We start from the raw sequence: 24,593 nt of genomic DNA, 5'->3' as shown, positions 1-24,593 counted from the left end.
GACCAGGGATACTCTCTACCCCCCTATGAGGACTCTGTTGCTGAAGAATCTATCCCTTCAGCCTCTCCTCTTACTCTTTTGGGGAAACTTTACATACCATGAGGGAGCATTCCCATTGGGAAAGTCAGGATTATTCAGAATCCAAGAAAAGGCCCAGGGACTTCCTTTTATTGCCTCCGCACAGGCCCCTGGCTATTCTGCCTGTGTTGGATATTGTGGATGATGTATTCTCTGAATCCAGCTTATCTCCTGATTCTTTGCCCCCTGCACCAGTCAAGCCAGATAGGTATTATAGAGTCCCTGACTCTCACAAGTTTCTTTATAAAAACCCTTCTGCTGACCCAGAAACCATTTCCCAGGGTCCCAAAGGGGTTAAGGCTTCCATTGGAAAAAAATCCAGTCCCCTCTGACAGAGATTCTAGAGCATTGGATAGATGGGGGAAGAAAGTTTACACTTCTGCAACTTTAGCAGTAAGGGCTTTAAATTGCCAGTTTCACATGCTTAAGTACCAACAATATTTAATGGCTCAGTTAAAACATAAAATACTTGCAAGCTCAGAAGCTCCTGGCTATAAAGAAATACAGGATTTATTGCATGCAGTTGAACAGGTGGGAAAACATACTCTGCAATATGGGTTTGATTCTTTAGAGGCCTCTTGTAGGGCCGCAGTTACAGGTTCTGTGATTCGAAGACATGCTTGGTTAAAAGAACAGAGTTTACCTGATTTGGATGCTCCTTTATAGCATGATACCTTGTTTGGTGTTAAGGCAGAAGAGGTGTTAAAGAAAATGGAGGATAAAGCTAAATCTATGCAAACAGTCAAAGATTTCTTACAGGTACAGCCACCTCGATTTAGCAGAAATTGGCCTACTAAGAATTGGGCCTTTCCAGTGTCAGACAGGCCACAGAGAGGCAGATACAGACGCCCAAGAGGCAGATCTCAACCCCAAGGCTCTAACAGACAATGACAGTGGGATACCTCAACCCCAAAAGGAGGTGAGGACAAGTCTCAACCTTACAGGAAACAGTCCCAATGACTTCCCCCCTTCGTATGCCAAGCACTTCCTTTTTGGCAGCTCCCTTAGGGGGAAAACTAGCACTTTTTTCTCAAAATTGGCAAGCAATCACCCAAGACAAATGGGTTCTGAATATTGTCTCAAGGTTACAGGTTCCACTTTCACATTTTACCAAGGCTAAAAGGAATGCCAAACCTGCCACAAAATCAATGGGCAGAGGCTCAAAAACAAATTTCAGCCCTCGTGGACATGGGAGCTATTCAAAAAGTACCACAGCAGGAACAAGGACAAGGATTTTACTCAAGACTCTTCCTGGTCCCCAGAAAGGACAAAGCCTGGAGACCCATACTAGACCTTTCAACTCTAAATACTTACCTGGATGTTCCGAAATTCAAAATGTTGACACTACAGCAGCTTCTTCCCATGCTGAGCAAGAAGGCTTGGCTTATTACTTTGGACCTCAGAGGCATACCTGCATGTCTCTATCAGACAAGATTGCAGAAGATACCTCAGATTCAAAGCTGGTACAAATGCACTACCAATTCTCTGCACTGCCCTTTGGCTTATCTACTGCGCCCAGGGTCTTTGCAATTACTGGTGCCAGGCACTTTGTATTTTGCAGACAAAAAGGAATTCAGATATATCCATACCTGGACGACTGCCTTATTCAAGCAGAGAGAAAGGACATTCTTCTAAAGCATCTGGCATTTGTAAAAAGGTTGCTAATTTCTCTAGGGTACACAGTAAACAAAAAGAAGTCAAAACTAGTGCCATCACAACAGATATTGCTAGGGTGCCAGCTTAAATACAACGGCCCAGATGGCTTATCTCACGCCAGTCAAACAAGGACAACTGGCTCAAAATTTTCAATTACTGGCAAAAAAGTCCCATCTCCCTGCAAGAAAAATTCTGCAGGCCCTGGGATTCATGGCATCCTGCATACTACTAATTCCATATGCCAGACTCCATATGAGGAAATTACAATGGTAGCTAAAAAGTGTTTGGACTCAACACTCTCACAGTTTAGAAGCAGTAATACCAATAATTCCCTGCCTACAACAGGAGTTTCGATGATGGGCACAGGCATGTCACCTCAACAAGGGTCAGCCTTTCACTCTACCCACAGCCAGGCCGACTCTTAACAGATGCTTCGGATTACGCCTGGGGAGCACACATGGCAGGAAAATGTATTCAGGGCAAGTGGACCACAGACCAAATGCATCTTCACATCAATCAAAAAGAGATGTTGGCTGTTCAAAATGCCCTAACAGCTTTCAAGGACCTTCTGCATCCAGGACGATTATTATTAAAGACAGACAACACCACAGTAATGTGGTACATAAACAAGCAAGGGGGCACTCATTCTTATCCCCTATGCAGGCAAGCTATGACCTTGTGGAACACAGCTCTAACTTATCAAGTTCATCTGCAAGCACAATTCCTGCTAGGAAAGAAAAGAACTCTGGCAGGCGATCTAAGCAGAAATATCATGGACCCTCACGAATGGAAATTGAATCCAAAAATCTTCAGCATGGTAATGCAGAAATGGGAATGCCCAGACATAGATCTTTTTGCCTCCCCACTGAATTGCCAACTACAAAAATTCTGCACAAGGACTTACCACACACAAGCATGGAAAGTGGATGCTCTTTCTTTCAGCTGCTAAAGCCTAAAAGTTTATGCCTTCCCACCACTGCCTCTCCTTTCAAAGGTACTCCTAAAAGCCAGACAAGAAAAAACACAAATGATCTTGATTGCTGCAGACTGGCCACGCCAGCACTGGTACTCAATCTTAAAGAACTTAGCTCAAGGCCCACCATGGATTTTGCCTGAAATTTCACACCACCTGACTCGACAAAACAATCAGATTCTGCACGGTCATGGCACCAGGAAATCTTACTCAGAAAAATGGAAGAGATTCTGTGCCTGGAACCAGGCTGAAAGCCTTGACCCTCTTGTCCCAAACATTCCTCAGATTTCACAATACTTAACTGAGATGCTGGACAAAGGCCTATCCTTCTCATCAATTAAGATCCACACCGCTGCCATTTCAGCACATTACAACACGGATCCTCCTTTATTCTCTCATCCCTTGTTAAAGCAGTACCTCATCATCATCATCCCCTTTTTCCCATTTTACATGGGGTCGGGGTATCGTATTAACTGTCGCCAACTCTCTCGATTCAGTGCCACTCTCCTGCCTTCTTCAACACTCATGCCTGACTGTCGCAGATCTTCTTTCACACAATCCATCCATCTCTTTGCTGGACGCCCTCGCTTCCTCTTACCTTCTTCCTGTCTGTCCCAAATCTCCCTCACTAGATTGTCTTCTGCTTTTCTACACATGTGCCCATACCATCGTAATCTGTTTTCTTTGATCTTTTCTGCAATTGGAGCTACTTTGGCTTCTGCTCTTATGTCCTCATTTCTTCGCCTGTCCCGCAGTGTGCATCCTAACACCTTTCTCAGGCACTTCATTTCCATCACCTCTAGCTTCTTCAACTGTTCTGCCTTGGTTTCTGTACCATACAGTAGTACTGGTCGCACCACTGTCTTGTACACCGTACTTTTCAGCTTCTTTGGCATTCTTCTGTCATATACTACACCTGATACTCTATGCCAGTTGGCTGCAGCCCGTCTGATTCTAGCTTTGACCTCTTCATTCAGACTACCCTTCTCCTCAACCACCCCTCCCAGATACTTGAAGCTGTTTACCTGTTCCACTATCTTCCCATCTATCTCTGTTCTCAGCTTCTTCTGATTTCCCCAATCTGCTGCCATTACCACTGTCTTATCTGTGCTTAGTTTCATCCCATGTGCCTTCAGATTTGCATTCCATTCTCCTATCCTTTGCTGAAGTTCTAGATCAGAGTCTGCCTGTACTGCCACATCGTCTGCATACAGCAGCTTTGTTGCTCTGATCCCTCCAACCTGTTTGCTGATGTAGTCCATTACCAGTATGAACAGCAGTGGGCTCAGAGCTGAACCCTGGTGTACACCCACTCTCACTGGGAACCCCTCAGTGAGGCCAAACACTGTTCATACTCGAGTCACTGGGTCCTTGTACATAGCCTGTACTAATTCTACCAAAATTAAAGCAGTACCTCAGAGGGGCTAAAAACATAAGACCGCCCCAGAGAGTACAAACACCAACTTGGGACCTCAATTTTGTTTTGGTATAACTGACCTTGCCGCCTTTTGAGCCAGCCAATACAGCCGATCAAAAATTTTTATCATGGAAAACAGCTCTGCTCCTGGCAGTAACTTCAGCACAAAGAGTCTCAGAGCTACAGGCATTAATGGCTGTGGAACCTTTTATAATTTTTCATCAGGACAGGGTTTCTTTAAGGACAAACCCTACCTTTATGCCAAATGTGGTATCTAGTGTGGCTCTTAACCAAACCATCCATTTGCCAACTTTTTATCCAAACCCCCAGAATAAAGGGGAGAAACATCTGCACTCGTTTTGGACATACACAGGCAGCTACGCTTCTACTTGGACAAAACAAAAGCTTTCAGGAAAACTGAGCAACTGTTTGTAGCATATACTGCAGGATCACAGGGCAAGGCTATCTCAAAGCAGACTCTTTCCAAATGGAGAGGACATTGTATTCATTACTGCTACACACAGCATGGAAAATCAGTCCCTAATAACATTAGGCCACATTCTAACAGAGCAACAGCCACTTCAACAGCCTTTCTCAGGAGTACCAACCAAGGAAATTTTGGAGGCTGCAACTTGGAGTTCAGTGCACACCTTTACCAAGCATTACCACTTGCCTCTTTATTCTAAATCCAGAGCAGGATTTGCCACTGCAGTTTTGCAGGGCCTCATAGCCAATCCTAACTCTTTATAGACCAGCCACCCAACCTTAGCTTTGGGATTCTACCCAAGTGTAATGACTGCAGCAGTGTAACACGAACATAGTACAGTTTTGTACCTACCATAAATGTAGATGTTAGAGTGTTCACACTGCTGCAGTCCAGGTTACCCTCCCTCCATCCCCTCTGTCCTAGCTGGACTTCTCTATACCTTTCTATCCTATACAACCTTTGTGGTGTATTTGCTTGTAACTGAAGGTATTGTTTTTATTTTTTATATATGTTTGATTAGCAATATGTATTGCCTACCTGTTTGGGGACACCTGACATCTGGGGCAAGAAAAACTGAAGAAAATGGCGTCGGATGCATCTTGTATACCCCTGGCACACTGACGTCAGGGAAAAGGCGACGGCAACCGATGCCGGACCAAGACTTTGGAACTCTGGCAGACTGCGGGACCGCCTGACTGCAGGATAACCCAAGTGTAATGACTGCAGCAGTGTGAACACTAGAACATCTACATTTATGGTAGGTACAAAACTGTACTTTGGCATTTACCAGATCCCAGAACTTTTCTGCTGCCTATCCGATGATCTGCTCCAGTCATCGGTCTTCAGACAATTTGCGAGCCTTGGTTCAGATAAGTACTCCGTTGGGATTTTTTCCTTTACGTCTTTGGCTACTGTGTATTGTTATGATTAGATGTCAGCTAGGAAGGGTAAGTGTCAGTGTGGAAGACAGATTCCACATAAACAAATGTCATGGGCCCGGATCATGACCATACTACCTATACTTTTTGTTAGGCCTTTGTACCCAAGACCCTATGTAGTTGCTTAGCTTCTCTTAACTTGTATCTCTAAAATCAGTGCCTAAAGCAGTGATGGTGAACCTTTTGGTTTTGGTGTATAAAAAAAACTCCTGGCACAAAATCATTTGATGCACTTCACATGAGCAATGAATGCAAAAGCAGTGTCTTTGGTTGATCACTGACATGTCACCAAAATGTTGTGGCGTGTCACCTTTGACACATGTCATAGGTTCGCCATCATTGCCCTAAAGCATCTCGCGCATGACATGGAAGCTACATCAGGACCTTCAGCCAAGCCACAAGCTAAGAAGGCCAAGAAGCCTAGGCCTGATTTGCCCACTGCTCCCTCTGTTCCGGACATCTCTCCCGTGGCCAGTGTTGGCCTAGAGACTGTCCCAGAGTCAGTAGACAGTCCTTTGATGGATAACAGTATGGAGGCTGTACAGAACCCTATCAGCAAGTCCTCATGGGAAAAGTAGACATCCGACTCGGACATGGGGGGGGGTACAGCTTGTTGTGACTGAAGGCCCACATGGTATTACCCAGATCATAGTGCAAGAGGATGTTCCTACCAACATCGTGGCGTGTAGGCCAAATGTCAGGCCCATCCACCTTTCACCACATGGAGGTTCCTAAAAAATAAACATTAAGACAAAAAATGTTTCTCCAGCTCCTCAGGAACAACTACCGGATTGGCAGGCCTTTTCCCAAGGCCTGTTCAGTGCTTTTATGGCCCTCAGCACTGAACCTGCTACAGATGGACTCCCCTTCATCTGCCATACCTCCTCTTCTACCAGCCTTCCTAGATGCCTTTGCTGCTGCTTCAGAGTGCCCAGATTCTCAACCTCCAGCCCCCAAAAGGCCAGATAGATTTTAAAGTGCTGGAGGCCTCCAAATTCCTATTCAAATGCCCCTCTGCAGACCCTACTACCATCTCAGTATCTGCAGACAAGTCATCCGAGATGCTACCTTCCACTTCTGTGCTCCCATCAGATAAGCAGAGCAAGGTCATTTAGTGAATAAGAAAAAAGGTTTTGCACTTCAGCTACTGTGGCCTTCAGTGCCATTAACTATCAGACCCATATGGCCAAATGCTTTTTGGCCCTTTTTTTCAGACGCTGGCAAATTACTATCTGAGCTTCCTGACTCTCCCACTAAGGCTAAGCTTAATTCTATCCTTAACTCCTCAGCTGAGGTTACACAGCATTCCTTAAAGTGTAGGTATTATGCTATGGAGGCATCTGCTAGAGCGGCTGCATCTGGGTCAGTCCTGAGGAGGTATTCTTGGCTCCGGCTTCAACCTTTGCCTAATGACATTAAGGCAAAAATCACAGATGCCCCTTGGACAACAAGACATTGTTTGGTACCTTGCCTGCAAAACTCAAGCCGCTTAAGGAGAAGGGCAAGGACCTGTAAGACCTGAAGCATATTTTCATTTCCCCAATGCCCACGTTTCAGAGGAACTACCCTACCAAGACCACCTTTGTTAGAAAGTCTGCGAGGCCCCAATCTTCCAAAAGTGGGAGAGATTCTAGGAAACTATTTTCCTCTAAATCCACCTCTTCTAATCCCACATAAAACAGCCCTTTCAGACTAAGCCATGTAGTCTGTGACTATCTGCCTCCCAAGCCATTAAAACCTTTGTCCCTTTCCTTCTCTCTCTCTCCCCTTGTTTGGAAATGGATAACTCGGGACTCTTGGTTCCTGTCCATCATCCCGCAGGGATATTTTATGGTGTGGAAGACTCCTTCTCCCTTCGGGGATATTACACAATCTCCAAAAGAACAACTGGAACTCTTTCCCAAAGTCATTTTGTCCAACCTCCTTTCTCAGGGCACTATTCAGGTGTGACGCCCTCCCAAGTAGGGAAAGGGTTCTACTCCAGGATGTTCTTGGTTCCCAGGAAGGATAGTCCTTGGAGACCCATTCTAGACCCTTCCTATTTAAATATATTTCTGAAGGTTCCCACCTTTTGTATATTAACCTTACCCACCCTTCTTCCTCTCTCCTTTCCTTGGGCCTTCATAGTGTCACTGGACATCAAGGATACCCATCTTCATATCTCCATTCATCTGCGGTTTAAGAAGTTTCTTCACCTTGCTATTGCTTCATCACATTTTCAATTCTGTGCCTTGCACTTTGGATTCTGTATGGTCCCAAGGATGTTCACAAAATACTTAGCTTCTGTCATAGCTTTCTGCATGCTACAGAGCATACAGATCTTTCCATACCTAGATGACCACCTTCTCCAGTCTCAGACTCCAAACATCCTTTAGGAGAACCTTTCCTTCACAGTGTCAGTGATCTTGAGTCTATGGTTCACGATCAATTACCAGAAAGCATCTCTGGTCCCTGCCCAAGACCATATCTTTCTTGGCTGCAGGATCCAATCAGGCAAGATGTTTGCTTCCTTATCTCCAGAAAAGGTCCTGTCTCTCACCACCTACTTCCAGGACCTCTTACTCTCCCAATCCCGGACTGCCAGTGAGTTTCTTCGCTTCTTGGGGTTCATGGCTTCCACTATTCCCATGCTTCCTCTAGCCAAGTTGCACATGAGGAAATTCTAGTGTTTTTTGAGAACAGTATGGGTACAACACTCCCACCTTCTGGAATTTATCCCACTCTTGCCTTGCCTGAAAAAGGAATTACACTGGTGGATCCAACAGGTGGCAAACAACTGAGGCTTACCCCTGCAACCACCTCCTCCCACTCAGGAGCTGTGCACAGATGCTTCAGACATGGAGTGGGAAGCAACACTGGACTCATGCAGGGTCAGAGATGTCTGAGGTCCAGCCCAGAAAGGGGGGGGTCACATCAATATAAAGGAGGATGAGGCCCCTAATCTTCTCTACAAATCTTGAAACCTCTTCTCCCCACCCCCAGGGTTTTAAGATGGTTTGCAGACAGTACCAAGGTACTCTGGTATGTCAACAAACTGGGAGGGACAAAGTCGTACCTCCTGTGCAGACTGGCTTTGTAGGCCTGGGAATTAACTGTCCAGAGTCGACTTTCCTTCCAGGCAGTTTACATTCCCTCAACTCAGAATGTGGTGGCAGACTCACTGAGCAGGTCCATGACTCAGTCCCACGAATGGATGTTACATAGGGATGTGTTTCTGGACATGGTCCATCAATGGGTTTTGCCTCCCCTGTGAACAGACAACTTCCCAAGTTTTGTGCCAGGGTCCCAGATTCCTTGGCATGGAAGGTGGGTGCCCTGTCTTTCTCTTGGAAGGGGATGCTTCTTTATGCATCCCCCTTCCCACCTTTTCAAAAGGTCCTGTTGAAAATTCAACAGGAGCAACCAGAAATCTTGCTGGTGACTCCCTTTTGGCCAAGACACCATTGGTTCCCTCCTCTTTGCATTTAGCCATGGGCAGTCACCACAAGTTACCACACAGAATGGACTTACTCCCGCAGGGCAAGGGAACTGCAGTACATCCACAAATGTTAATTCTACAGTTGACCCTGTGGGTGACAGGGTTTTGATTCCCTTCAGACACATTTTTTCTGAAGGTATGCTACAAGTTCTACAGGAGGCCAGAAAACCCACAACTAGGAAATCTTATGTTTCCAAAAGGAAAAGGTTTTCCATATGGTGTCTTAAAAAGGATTTACAACCACTGCTAGTGGAGGTTCCAGTGGTCCTGTCTTACCTGTGTGAACTACTGAAGAGTGGACTGTCATACTTCAGTAAAAGCTCATCTTTCTGTTATCATTGCATGTCTGCCGATGACTCTCCCTTTAGCTTCCAGGTTGGAAGTTAAACTCTTCTTAAAAGGCGTCCTTCACATCCGACCACCAAGGAAACCAGTTTCCCCTCTTTGGGATCTCAACTTTGTCTTAGAAAAACTTACCCTGGCCCCTTTTGAGCCAGTAAGTTCTGCTTCTCTGCAACACTGCACCTGGAAAACTGTCCTCCTCGTGGCCATTACTTCTGCCAGAAGGGTCTCTGAGTTACAGGCTCTCATGTCCTTTTCCTCCTCACAATTTTTCACAGTGATGGGGTTTCCCTGCGTACTATAACCCCTCATTAATGCCCAAGATGGTTAGTGAGTTCTCTCTGTCAGTCTTCCAACCTTTTTTTCCTTCTCAATCCTTTAGTGAGAGGATCCTACACACTTTAGATGTGCACAGGCACCTTGGATATTACTTTGGTACACCCAAACCAGTTCGGAAATCTGGCCGCCTGCTTGTTTCCTATCACCCAAGGGCCCTGGGCCAGCCTGTTTCCAAGCAGCCTATTTCCATTTGGATTTCCAAAACTATTTTCTTCTGTTATGTGGCTCATGGAAAGAATCTACCCTCACTTATTCGGGCACATTCCACTAGAGCAGTATCTTCCTCTGGTGCCTCCTTTAAAGGCTTGGATACTTGCCCTATCCTGGAAGCAGCTACCTGGTCTTTTGTTCATGCCTTCACGAAACATTATAAATTTGATGGCATTTCCGGGTCCAGAGCTGGTTTTGCCAGGGCTATTCTGCATTGGTTTGTGGAGAATGTTTTTGCTCATCTGCCCAGTTCTTCTTCATGAGCTTTGGTATTCTTCCTCATTATGAATACTGCAGCATATGAATAAAAGGACATAGAATAGTTGTGTGTAAAATCTTACCATAACCATAGATGTCTTTGTCTTCTAAATACTGCAGTATTACTTTCCCACCTTGCCTTTCCCCAATGCTTGCTTGGCTTCTGGTGGCATGTTTTCTTCACCTTGGATCAGGCTGGTGCTGTTTACGTCATTCAGTTCTGAGGTCTGGTACGTACTGACGTCCGCTTTATACTAGACGTCACTTTATGACCAACATGCATTCTGATTCTGTGTGATGTCGCAGGAGCAATAAACTGTTGTATACTGGCCGGATGTGTTATGAATACTGCAGCATATGGAAGCACATGTGGTTATGGTAAGGTTTTGCACAACTATTCTTTTTTGTTCCCAGAATGTAGGGAAACTTTATAAAGGACCGTCTGTGAGATGCAAGTCTAAGAAAAGCAGGCTGACAGTTTGAGATAAGTGTTCAGATTTAGTATTATTTTCCCCTTTGCCTGCATTTGTGGAGTACAAATCTGCAATGTTACAATGTTAAATATTTAGTAAACTAATTGTTTGTAGTAAGCAGTGATTCCATTCGCCAGTTTCATTGATGATTATTTGTTTCTATTTGTTTCAGAGATGAACAGCAGCGGGAAAGAGATTACCTTCTTGAGAGAAGAGACTTAGCTGTAGATTTCATTTTTTGTTTAGTTTTAGTAGAAATTTTAAAACAGGTAAGTTATTTAGTATCCTTAGTTAATATCAGTAAAATACATTTGTTATGTTAATGTATTAGTGTTAGAAGAGCATGAGGAAGTTTGTGTGTTAACTATAACAGTAGCAACTATCAGTTCTTAACAGAGATGTAAAAAAAAAAAAAAAAAAGTTTATTTGTAATTCCAACTTTGATGCATTAGCAGTTTTATTATTCACTATCCAAGCAAGTGAACTGGTCCATTGCAGTCACTTTCCAGACACAGCACAGACTTTAAGGGCAGAGGGAAGCACTTAGGATGTCTGTCTGTGTGTGTGTCTGTCTGCATGTGTGTGGGAGTGCAGTTTAGAAAGTCGTATGTTATTTTGATTGACTCCTACTTTGTCAACCTCAGGAGTGGAGCCTGTCCTGGAAATTGCTGACCCAAGTTGTGGTGGAATTGGATCAATATTGTAAAGAACTGCATTTACAAATGTGTATATAGGTGGGTGTGTGCGTGGGTGTGTGTGTGTGTGTAGCTGTACACACACTCACGCAGGCACAGACATATATGGACACACACAGTCTTTGTATATTTATACTGTTATCTGCAATAGTATTTCAGGGAACTCGTGGCTCAGTGTGAACACCTGCTTAACTGCCTTGAACCATTTTACCTTAACGTGTCAAGCTTCTCTGGCCCATTTTCCCAGTGAGAGAAAGCTGTTATGTTTTACTACACATCTTTAGCTTCCACAGAACAAACAAAATATGACCACAAGCTTTTTATGAGCATTTAGGAGCATGGGAGGTCGTCATGCTTCATTAATAAATAGAAATTCTTGCACTTCAACTGTAGATCTGATGTTGTCCTTTTCATCCTTCCTCAACATATGGGTTCAGTTCTGATCCTCAGATCGGAGTCGGCAGCTATTCCAGACTTAGGACCCAGCTCTTGAGCTCTCCCTGTAGCCATATTGCTCTATTGCAATCTGGTTTACAGCCATTACGAACAGACGCAGATTTCCAAGCTGTTGAGCTATTATTGGTCTTGTGAGTTAGAAAACATTTTGCTATTTTTTTCTATTTCATTACTAATCTGTCCTCCCTCTAAGTTTCTCTCGTTGGTGTTAGGGCATTTTTTCCCTTTCTGCTTTATAATGCCCTTTTTAGGTAGTACTTGTTTACTATTCCTGGTAATCTCTTTTACCCATTTTAGGGCATTTTCTTGCTTACCATTGTTGGTAGCAGACTTTTCTTAATTTTTCTTTTTTTTTTAATAAAGAATAGTCTGTTTTTACTTCTTTTTCTAGTACTGAGTGTAAACTTTTTACTTTTAGACTCTGTGGGGTTCTTAATAGTGATGTCAGAAAAACCCACAGATTTCAAAAACTCCAAATTTGGATGCCCACAAGAAGTGCGTGTATTGTCTAGGGGCTGATCATTTAGATATGGCATGCAAAATATGCTCCACTGGCAACCGTAGGCCTTTAGCAGATTGGAGCTTTTCTGCCTTCCACTCCTACTTCAGGGACTCAAACCCCCTTCAATAACAAGTCACTTACTTTGGAGCATAGAAAGCACTCCCCTTCGATGTCCCTCAGGTCTTCGTCAGAGCCTCCCACAAAGATTCAGAAGTTATCCAATCCTACACTGTTGGATCCGAAGACTCTTAAGTCTGATCCAAAGACTTCTCTAATTACCATTAGTCCAACAATGACTCCCTCAGATCCTAGATCCTCTGATCCTAAGCAGGGATCTACTTATAGGAGTGCTACTCCAGAGTATGCAGCAAAGCCAATATTACCTACTCCACCTTTGAGGCTGCTTCACGCCCCAAAGAAGCACTCAAGGCCTCCTTCCACTTCCTCCTTTAGAACATCCAGGAGCTTATCTGAAGCAGACATAGATAAGATGATGAGCAAGTTTCTCAGAGCTCAAATCTAGAGGGGGAGGGGGGGTCTTACCATCTGTGCTCCCTGTCGGATCCGTTAGTAGGCCAACATCTTCTAAAGCTATTTTGTCTTCCTTCTCTGATCCATCCTGTGGTTTTGGAGCCCCAAGATCTAAGATCCTTGAGAGGTCCTGTGTTGGATCCAAGGAAAGCTTCTTCCTCCACCCCACCTGTAACCTTGGCTAGTTCTCCTCCGATACAGTTTAATCCGAGTGGGTCTTGCAGCCGAGGTGTCGGCGTCTGGTCTACGGAGATGAGCTTGGCTCCAATTTTGTTGGAACCGTCCCTTCCTCTTGGACCCTCAGCCCTGGACAATTCAAATCAGGTTCCACCCCTGATGTGTGGATCTGAAGGAGATCTAGACCTGCCTTCATTGGTTGGTTTGGTTCCGAGAAGGAGGGTCAAGGTGTCACCAGGTCCATCTGCTTTCAAGGTAGTAGAAGGGGCATTGTCTACATAGAGAACCACCCTCTCATGCCTCAAATCCTGCTCCCCTTCCTCCATAGATTCCTAGTTCTGAGTTGCTCAGACCTATTCCGCAGGGGCAGCCAGAAAAAAATATCCAGCTAGTTCCATTAGAGGAACTTCCCCTTTCTTCCAACATCTGACCTAAACATTCCACAGAAGAGGTGCATCAGAAAAGAATGCGTAAAAGGAGACTCATTGACTCCCTGTTGGAGCCTCTCTCAGAGGATACCAATTTTGATGAAGGAAGGGGGGGGTCCTTCAGATCACCACCAGATGACATCTCCTTTGGAGATATTCTAGAGATCCTGAAACATATAGGTGGGTGATCTTCCCAAAACCCTTCACCAGAAGAATCTGTGTTTATGGAGGTGTTTGGTTTTGGCCCGTCTGCCTGTTGGGTTCCCCCACCCAGTGGCTGAACTTACTAATTTAGTTGCCATCGGGCTTGGAAGGAACCTGATACCATCAAACAAATTCCTAAAAGACTTGACAGGCTTTGCCCCTCTCTCCCTCGACCGACAGACTGCACTGGAGCAAAGGGGTCACGATTGATGCAACGGTGGTGGCAGCATCCACCAAGAAAGAGCTACCAGAACAGAGCTCTGCTATCCAACTGCCTAACAGGGAATCTAGAACGTTGGACAGGTTTGGAAAGTGATTTTTTTTGTCTCTGCAACCTTTTCTCTGAGGTCGTTAAATTACCTGGTACATTTTGCTTGGCTTCAGAGAGATTTGACCAAGGAGCTTTCAAATACTCTGAGTCCATGCCTTTTCTGAGCATTTTAAACTGACATCCTCTCAGCTGGCCACTCTCTTGTCCATATCCAGTGCTTCAATGAGGTTGATCTCTCTCATAGCTGAAGGCACCTCACAAGGAGCTGGTTCAGGTATTGCCATAACGCAACATGCCTGGACGCGACTTTGCATAACCTGGTAAGCTGTCTTTTATTAACGCCCCATTTGATGGCACTTCCTTGTTTGGGCCATCAGGAAAAAAAAAAAACTCACAGTAAACCAGATGGAAAGACTCTTTCTGCCATAGGAATTATGTTTTCTAAGTCTTAACAGACCTTTACTAGGAATTAGGTAGCAAGAAGATGTGGTTCCAGAAATTTCAGGGACCTTTCAGTTCCACGCAGTGACAATTCCTGCAGAGGCAGAGGAGGAATTTTCAATGGTAGACATTGCCGTACAGGTAGAGGAGGTTCACAGAATCAGAGCTTTAGAGATTCTTTTTCGGGTAGGCCCTTTCAGCACTCCTGAAGTGCTGCCTGATTGCCCAACTCTGGAAACAGTCAGGGGTCGTTTGTGTTTGCACACAGATACCTGGGCAAGTATAACACAAGATACATGGATGCTAAGCATAATATCCAGGTATTATTACATAGTATTTCCCTTCTTCCATCTCGCAAAAGGAAGAAACTTCCAGATGTCCACCCAGTCAGAGAAAGGCAACGGCACAAGAAATCCAAGAGCTGCTAGATGAAATAGTCATCCAAGAGGTCCCTCCAGACCAGATAGGATTCAGAACTTATTCACACTTCTTTTTAGTGCCAAAGAAAGCAGGGGAACTCAGACCTGTTTTGGATCTAAGCAGTTTAAATCAGTACATAAAGAAAGCAAAGTCCAGAATGGTCATGGTCCAGTCGATCCTACTCGTTCTACACAAAGTTGGTTGGATGTGCTGTATAAGTCTGTGCTGTCATATCAAAATAGACAGATAATCCAGAAGACATATTTGCTTCTGGCTGGGAGCTAGTCATTACCGATTGAGAGCCCTACCCTTTGGAGTCAACACAACCTCCAGGGTGTTTACCAAATGCATGGCAGTAGTGGCAGCTCACTTGAGACTAAAGGGATTCCAGGTGTTTCCGTATCTAGACAACTGGCTCCTCACCACCCACTCCAAGGCTCTACTTCTACCTGTGGGACTATTTGCTCCAGATCTGCAATTCTTTGGGCATAACTATAAGTCATGCAAAGTCGAACTAAACCCTAGTCAAGAGCCTAAAATTTATTGGTGCTCTTCTAGACATGACAAAACAGCCTCTTTACTTCCCCATCTTATCCCCACTTTAAGGAGTCTGGCCATTTTCTCTTTGCTCATTCAACGTCTCCAGCAAGGTCAGTACTGCAGGCATGTGGTTCCATGGCAGCGGTCATTGTACCTTCTTCCTTTGGTATGCTTCTTTATGCGGGTTCTACAATGGACTATAGCTCTACAATGGTCCATTCTATATCAGCCCTTATCCTTTCCAGTCAGGCTCACCCCAGTTTGCAAACAACACATCCAGTGGTGGGTGCAATTGGATAATCTACATATAGGCGGGCCCTTTGTTCTACCAGCCTGTATGGCCACAGTTACCATGGGCATTTCTCAGTTGGGGTGAGAGGGCATTTCTTAGGGAGAATGGTCCAAGGCGTGTGGTCCCACCAAAAGAACAAGCTGCTTATGAGTATCCTAGAGATGAGATCAGTCTTACTAGCACTGCAGGCATTTCAAGATGCTCTCCCATTGGAAACTATTGCATTTCAGACCATCAAACATGTCTGTCGTCAGACACATCAACAAACAGGGAGGAACTTGATCTTGTCTCCTTTGCAGAGTGGCCATGAGAGTATGGGAATGAGCAGTCTTATCAGACCTCTTTCTAATTACAATGCACATTCCATGGAAAACCAGTGTGCCAGCAGACAAACTAAGCAGATCCATTTTGATGCCTCATGAGTGGTGCCTCAATCAATCTGTGGCAGAGATGATCCTCTGGTGTTGGTGCCGACTTTGCTGCAATCTGTTTACCACTCCCCTCAACAAATGCAGCAGGTACTTTGTTCTGATCACCCCTCAGGGAGGGTCACCGAGAGGTACTTTAGTCCACACTTGGCCTTCAGTCTCCTTTATGCTTACCCTCCTCTTCCCCCGATTCCCAAATTTTTACAGAAAACGAGCAGGCTGAAGAGTTCAGTAATCCTCATTGCCCCCTTCTGGCCTCAGCAAGTATGGTTCCCCTTTCTACAGCATCCCAACATTCGAGCTTTAATGCTAACCACATGGTTTCTCCACTTCCAGTAGCAGCCCAGGCTTTCTTCCCCTGTATATATTTTTTCTGCCCCAGTCTCTACAATTCTCCAATATTTTGGCAACGCTTTTTAAAAAAAGAGCTAGTGTCTCTACAATTAAACTTCAACTGGCAGCTGTTTCTAATTCTCACACAGAGAACAGACTGATGTTATGTAGTCCAATCTCTCCTACATTCTTGCTCACGGGTTCGAAGCCGAATATCAGCTCCGACTCGGCCAACTTTTTATTTACTAGCTCGAAGTCTCCCATTGGCCGGACTAAGCAGGTATCCCATGCTGCACTGCTCCATATCCCCAGATCTCGTTTGCCACTCGTGGAGCTAGGATGTGGTCTCGCTTGGCTGTGGCTAAGTACCTTTTTTTTTCAATTTCTATCGAGAAATTACTAGTTGTTTAACCACCAAAGCTATTTTAATAGCTATTTCTTCTTGTTGCGTGTTTGCAGTGTGTTTATATTTGTGTAGTTGGCATCCCTCACTGTTCCGGTGGGCTAGGCCCGTTTGACTTGGAGGACCTAGTCCTCCTTCCTGTGTAGAGTTTCGTTCCCTTGGGTTTGTTCTTGGTTATTGGTCTAAGCCTGTTCTTAGTGTTTTCCCTTGTGGTTAGTGTTTTGTGAATTGTAAGAGCTGTTTTACTTAGAGGTTCTTGGTTCCCTTTGTGTGTACTGTGATTGGTAGTTTTTCCCACCCTTGCTGCTTTCTTCAGACTGTTCCATTCTGTGGTATTCTTGTACAATATGTCTAAGGATCAGAAGGAACATAAACCTTCCGGTTTTAAAAAATGTTCTAAGTGTAATTACAAGATGTCCATTACAGATGGACACTCCGTATGTGTTTATTGCCTAGGAACAATTCATTTGCAAGAGTCTTGTAGCTTCTGTCACGCCTTCAGTCCGAGGGTGCTCCAGGAGAGAAAAAATAAACTAATATTGAAGGGACTTCTAAAACCTTCGTTTGAGGAGTCTTTAGACTCTACTTCTAGTTCTCAGTCCAAGTCTAAAGCTTTGAAAGCGTAGAAAAAATCTCCGGCTCCGTCTGCATCTTCGGAGCCTCCGGAGAAAATCTCTAAACTGGACTCTACCTCTTCGGCTCCTCTGTCCTCGGGGTCGCAGGAGGTATCTGTAGTACTGGAATCTGCGTCGGCTCCTATTTTATTGGAACCCATTCTGAGCCGGTCGCCCAGTGTTAGGCATGGCTCTCCTGAGAGGAGATCCCAGTCTCCCTCCCTGTCCTCCATATCCTCCAGGCTTTCTGATTTGGATGTCGATAAGGGGTGGTAGAGAGCTCCTGCAGTCGCTGCTTTTGGCAAAATTATTCTCGGCTCCGACCCAGTCGGCTCCAGAGCCTGTCCCGATGCTTGTGTCGATGATTCCTACTCAGAGAACTTTCTTGTCTTCGGAGCCAGAGTGCTCTGCTCCGAGTGATGTTCTTGCGCCAGCTCCGATACCCCTCAAGGGTTTATCGGGGCCGACGTCTGCTCTGGCCCAGTTGGCTCCGTCCCCTTCCACCCGGGCTAGAGCCTCTGACATCCCCATATCTGTAGATGGCAGAGCCCAAAGGTCTGGGGATACCCCCATGAGCGGTCCCCAACTTTCTTACGGCCTCTCAGAGTCTGTGCCTGAGGAGCCCCCTAGAAAGAAGTTGTGCAAGAGGAAGCACATAGACTCCCAGGACGGGTCTCTCACTTCTGATACTGACCTCGAGGAGTCCGAGGGGTCCCCCAAGTCATCCTCTGATGACGTCTCTTTCTCCGACATCCTGGAGATAGAGACAGAGAGGCGACTGGCCGTCCAAAACCCCCTCCGAGGAGGAGTCTGTATTCCTCAAGGCCTTTGGTGCTCAACCCTCCGCCTCCTGGGTGTCTCCACCCTTCGAGCTCTTGGATTTAATTTGTCGAAGGGTGTGGGAGAATTCTGATTCAGTGGAACCTGTACCCCGAAGGCCCAATAAGTTTCTTTCTGCCCCCCCCCCCCGGGAAAGAGTTTCTGTCCAAAGGGGTTTCTGTAAATGCCGTGGTGGCGGCGGCCACACAGCTGGAAGTAGCCAAGTCTTCTTCCTCCGTCCATCCTCCTAACAAGGAGTCTAGGAGCATAGACCAGTACGGGAAGTGTACCCTCTCATCAGCGACCTTCACCCTATGGTCACTGAATTATCTGTCACTTTACTCTGCTCCAGAGAGATCTCAAGGAGTTAGGAGATACTCTAGCGGGTAATGTACCTGAGGTGATGGCGCACATGGTTAACGCCCAGGTGTCTACCCTCAATTCTGTTGTCAACTCGTCCATGAGGCTCGTATCATATGCAGCCGAGGGGGCGAGTAGGGCAGCCAGTTCAGGAGTAGCCCTCAGGAGGCAAGCCTGGATGCGCCTGTGTCATTTCGCGGAGGCCTTCAAGTCTTCCTTCACTGACGCTCCCTTTGATGGGTCCTCGCTCTTTGGGACCAAAGTGAAAGACTTCCTAACCAGGTGTGAGCAAGAGGGAAAGACCCTGTCTGCCGTTGGGGTCCGTTTTTCCCTTCCCTCGAGACCTTACCCCAAGGCTCAAAGGGGAGGGAAGATGTGGTTCAAGAAATCGCAGAAGTTTTTCCCGGCCGCACAAAGTGAGTCCCCTCCAGAGGCAGAGGAGGGGGAGGTTATTCTGGAAGATGCCGCCCCAGAGACAGAGGATGCCCCCGCAACTCGGGAGACTGTGATTCCTTTCGCGGTTCTTCCTACCATCGTTCCTGATGTGTTTGCCCGACTGTGCTATTCCGGAGCCAGTCAGGGGCCGCATATCGTTGTACCCAGAAGCCTGGGAAAGCATCACCCAGGATCGATGGGTATTACGAATAGTTTCCAGAGGTTACGCCATCCCCTTTTTGCCAGACCCCCCTCCAGTCAGAAGAATCCCAGATGTTCCACCCAGTCAAAGGGATCACTCAGCATTAGAGGTTTCAAAGCTGCTAAAGAAGGGAGTCATCCAACCTGTCCCCTCAGACCAAATCGGATTAGGGACTTACTCAAGACTCTTTTTGGTGCCGAAAAGAACAGGGGACCTGAGACCCATTCTGGAGCTCAGCAGATTAAACCACTATGTTCTGAAGTCCAAGTTCCGAATGGTCACCCTTCAGTCCATTTTTCCGTTGCTGGAAAAAGAAGTATGGATGCGCTCCATCGTCCATCGACCTCAAGGCTGCTTACTATCATATCAAAATGGACAGGGCATCCAGGAGTCACCTACGCTTCCAGCTGGGAGCCAATCATTTTCAGTTTCGTGCCCTGCCCTTTGGTCTCACCACAGCCCCCAGGGTGTTCGCCAAGTGTTTGGCGGTGGTGACAGCTCATCTGAGATGTGAGGGATTCCAAGTGTTTCCGTACCTGGACGACTGGCTCCTCACCTCCCCTACAGACATCTACTCATCCAAGCCAGGGACGCTACCATTATCCTCTGTGAACGACTAGGAATAACATTGAACTGGGAAAAATCTGCCTTGCTGCCCTCACAGTGTCATGTTTATAGGCGCAGAGCTAGACACCGTTCAAATGTGGGCCTTTTTGCCGCACGAAAGGATCGGAGTATTACAAAATCAGGTTCTCGCTTTATTACCCCTCAGGAAAGTACAGGCGAGATGGGTTCTTCAGCTTCTGGGCACCATGGCAGCTATCATTATGCTAGTGCCGCTAACGAGATTACACATGAGGCTTCTTCAATGGCTTCTCTTTGCCCAATGGTCTCTCCAAAAACTCCCCCTTTCCCACCAGATCCTACTCGTGGACTAATGCAAACAGGATCTCAGTTGGTGGCTGTGCTCCACCAATCTGAACGAGGGGAAACTGTTTGTCCCTCCTCCACCTGTCGCCGTGGTGACCACGGACGCCTCCCAGATGGGGTGGGGGGGCATTATCTTGGCAGGACGGTCCAAGGCACATGGCAAGATCATGAGGTACTTCTGCACATCAGTGTCTTAGAGATGAGAGCGGTGTTATTGGCGTTGTGGGCACATCAGAGCTCTCTTCCTCTGGGGACGATTGCAATACACTCAAACAACATGTCCATTGTGTGGTACCTAAACAAACAAGGAGGAACCAGATCTTACCCCCTGTGCAGAGAGGCAGTGCGAGTGTGGCAGTGGGCAGTGTCTTCCCAACGGTTTCTAGTGGCAATGCACATTCTGGGAAAGGCCAATGTGATAGCAGACAGGCTGAGCAGAGCTATTCTGATGCCTTACAGGTGGTCCCTGAACTGTCTGGTTGCGAAACAGATTTTCAGCAGGTGGGGTCAGCCTTGCTGCAATCTTTTTGCCAATCCCCTCAATGCCAAATGCAGCAACTACTTCAACCTGATACCCTTGCAGGGGGAGTCACCCAGGGACGCCTTAGTCCACGATTGGTCCTTCGGTCTGCTCTACGCTTTCCCTCTGTTTCCTCTGTTACCAAGAGTGATTCAAAAAGCTTTTTCCTTGGGAAGCAAGATGATTCTAATTGCCCCACACTGGCCTCGCCAAGTCTGGTTCTCCTTTCTCCATCCATTCATGGTGGACACTCCTTGGATTCTGGACCCAGTTCCAGACCTACTGACATGTCGGGACAGTTCCCTCCCTGCGGACCCTCAGGTTGACAGCCTTTCTACTCCACTTCCATCGTTAGTCAGACTTAATCATTTTTCACCTGAGGGTGGTGCACATTTTATCCTCTTCTCATAAGTCCTCGACTAGGAAGATTTACGCCAGCAAATGGAAGAGATTCTCTAGTTGGGCTCAGGCCCAAGGAATTGACCCTTTCACAGCCCCAATTGCTGCTGTCTTGGATTTCTTGTCCATGCTCTTTCAGCAGGGCTCTGCGCCCGCTACCATAAAAGTCCAGCTGGCGGCTATTTCAAACTTTCATACCTCCTATGAGCCTTCCCTTATGGCCCCTAAACTCTGTAAGGCCTTTCTAAAGGGCACCTTATTACTCCGGCCTTCTGTGTCCGAACCTATCATGCCCTGGGATCTAAACTTTTTTTTGCAAGTCCTTACTTCCCCACCTTTCGAGCCGGCTGCCACCTGTGAGTTAAAGTTTTTGTCATGGAAGACGGCTTTCCTAATAGCCATCACATCAGCCAGATGGGTGTCAAAGATTCAAGCTCTCAACATCAAACCCCCATATTAAATTTTTCATAAGGACAGAGTTTCTCTCAGACCCAGTCCGTCCTTTCTCCCCAAAGTAACATCTTCTGTTAATCTCAATAAGTCTATTGAGCTGCCAGTGTTCTTCCCTCAATTCTCGAACAAGGCAGAGTTTAGGTTCCATCAACTGGATGTGCACAGACAACTACGATTTTACCTACACAAGACCAAACACCTACGAAAATCTGACCAATTGTTTGTTTCCTTTTCAGAAAATAGAGCGGGTTCTCCTATTTCCAAGGTTACCATTTCCAGATGGATTTCAAATTGTATTTCCTTTATTTATTCTTCAGCGGGAAAGAATCTACCGTTCCCCGTCAAGGCTCACTCTACTAGGGCTGTTTCTGCGTCTATGGCATACCATGCCAGACTATCTTTGGATGATATTTGTGCTGCAGCCACGTGGGCTTCTCTGCACACCTTTATTACTCATTACAAACTGGACGTAGCTTCTAGGGGTTGAGCTTCCTTTGGTTCCACAGTCCTCAGGAGTATCTTCCTTTGAGCCTCCCAGGATAGAGGTGCTGGGGGAGCTGTCCCGTGAGTAAGAATGTAGGCGAGATTGGACTACATAACATCAAGAAGTTATGTACTCACCATAACGTTAGATGTATGTAGTCCATCTCGCCTCACATTCTTGCGTACCCTCCCCCTTCCTGGAGGATTTGGAGGTTGTAATTGGTTCTAGGGTACCCTTCAATGGTAGTTTGTGTTTTCTTATTCTCCTGGTTAGTGTTCTACCGTATTGGGTTGTTATGCATGAGGTGTGATTGTTGGTTTCGCAGCAAACTAGATCTGGGGATATGGAGCAGTGCAGCATGGGATACCTGCTTAGCCCAGCCAATGGGAAACTTTGAGCTAGTAAATAAAAAGTTGGCCGAGTTGGAGCCGATATTCGGCTCCGAACCCATGAGTAAGAATGTGAGGAGAGATGGACTACATACATTGAACGTTATGGTGAGTACATAACTTGTTCTCTCGCTTCGTCTAAACTATGTAAAGTTTTCATGAAAGGAATTTTTTTTCTAAGGCCTCCAATAAAAGATCCCTCACCACCTTAGGATCTGACAGTTGTACTACAAGGCATAACGCAGAAACCTTTTGAGCCTTCAGCTAAATTTGATCTGAAGTTTCTATCATGAAATATAGTTTTCTTGGTAGCCATCACATCTGCAAAGAGAATATCTGAACTCCAGGCTCTCTCTCCAAAATTTCTTTGCGGACTAACCCTTCCTTTTTACTTAAAGTGGCTTCTGAGAATAACATTACCCAATCCATCCATGTACCAGTTTTCTTATCAACATTCTCCCATAAAGGAGAGTAAATGCTGCATCTTCTTGATGTGCACAGACAATTAAATTTTTATCTTCACAGGACAAGATAACTCAGAAAATCAAAATGGATAACAGAGACTGTATTTCCTGGATTTATTCTCAAAAAGACATGAGACTATCTAAACCTCCCAAGACTCATTCATTCAGATCCATGACCACATCTGCTTTTTGGTCAAGAACATCTGTTGACACCATTTTTGCTGCAGCTATATTGTCCAGTGCTCACATCTTTGTTACTCATTACAAATTTGATATTAATTCTAGAAACAGAGCCTCCTTGGTTCTGCGGTACTCCAGTTTATCCTTCTGTAAGGGCCACCCAAGATCAGTGAAGCTGGGGGTTCCGTCTCATATGATGAGGAAGAATGAAATGGGCAATATCAGATTTAAAAGTTATGTTCTTACCATACCTAGGCATCTGTGTTGTCCATTTTCATTCTTCCTCAACTTCCCTCCCATCCAAGTTTCTGGCGATACCTATTAAACTGTATTGGAAGCTACATTTCCAGGTTTGAGCCCTGTCTTTCTTTCAAACTATTGCTGTCTGTTTTACTATGTGGGATAGGGCAGCAAACTCGGTCTGAGGCTTTGGGGATACACTAGAGTATTATGGGTAGAGGGAGGAGCTCAAGAGCTGGATCCTAAGTCTGGAATAAGTGGCAGAGTCAGATCCAAGGATCAGATCTGAACCCAAAAGTTGGGGAAGAATGAAAATGGACAACATGGATCCTTAGTTGTGGTAAGAGCATAATTTTTAATTTTAGTTCATTGTCTTCAGGTTAATCTGTGACATATAAAATAGACTCACCACTGATTAGCACTTTCTTACCGAATACCAAGGCTCTTCAGTTGCCTTGTTTCTATTTCTGCCTTGCTTGGTGGCTCTCAGGCCTTTTCCCCTCAGACTTTGTTTCTTTCCATATGCAAGCATCTCTTACCTCAGTCTCTGTTATCCAAGGCTGCACCTGTTTGTCTCTGCTTCTTTTCTTTCCTTTTACAAGAAGTTTGATGTGACTTATATTCAGGACATGTATATTGAATCTTCCTACACTGTTTGTCTGTATGTATGTAATGTTAGTGTAGGCGTTCTGGAACTGACTGACAGCTAGTGATCCTTCAAGGCTGGGCAGATAAATATCCTGCTGGGGAAAACTTCTACCTTTTCAGTTTCTGAGGAAAAGGTCTTTTCTGTGGGAGTGTCCATGTAAATGTGTGCACACAGAGGGAGGCACACACATGGACACAACAGACATGACACACACGGACACAACAGACATGACACACACGGACACAACAGACATGACACACACGGACACCACTTGGCCACCAAGACTCAAAAGAAAACAAAACAAAATTAAATCCATACTAATGGGGGCTTTGCCCCCCCCCCATGTCTTTGCTCCCCACACCTCCCCTAACTAAATATGCCAACTCCAAGATCAGACTATACTGGTGAAAAGAGGAAAAGAGCAGCGTTCACCCCGGTGGCCAAGTTATTAGTTTCCTGTTCACATTATTGGCTATTCGTAGCTTTGTTGTAATGAGGTTTCGGTGGAGTCGTTTCTGTTAATTGGGTTTTGGGTAAGTGTAAATTCGGTCTACTAATGTAGACCTATAAAAAAAGAAATATATATATCTGTCTGTGTGTGTGTGTATATGTATATATATATATATATATATATATATGTGCATATATGAACATAAATTTGTGTGTGTGTGTATGTATATATGTA

At 45.5% G+C, this 24,593-nt stretch overlaps 1 protein-coding gene across 1 annotated transcript in view; it reads left to right on the top strand.

Annotated features, from left to right (window-relative positions):
* FRYL (FRY like transcription coactivator) overlaps nt 1-24,593 on the top strand; it is a 3,917,685-nt gene that overhangs the window by 403,898 nt on the left and 3,489,194 nt on the right. Inside the window, exon 5 of the mRNA XM_044055727.1 lies at nt 10,822-10,918. Within this exon, the coding sequence (XP_043911662.1) occupies nt 10,822-10,918 (97 nt within the window). The remainder of the gene's footprint in view (nt 1-10,821; nt 10,919-24,593) is intronic.

This window comes from Protopterus annectens, chromosome 14.part0 (assembly GCF_019279795.1).
Source record: "Protopterus annectens isolate FY-2018-M chromosome 14.part0, PAN1.0, whole genome shotgun sequence".
NCBI classification, from domain to species: Eukaryota; Metazoa; Chordata; order Ceratodontiformes; family Protopteridae; genus Protopterus; species Protopterus annectens.
The sequence above is the reverse complement of the archived record's forward strand: the minus strand, read 5'-3'. Positions and strand labels throughout refer to the sequence as shown.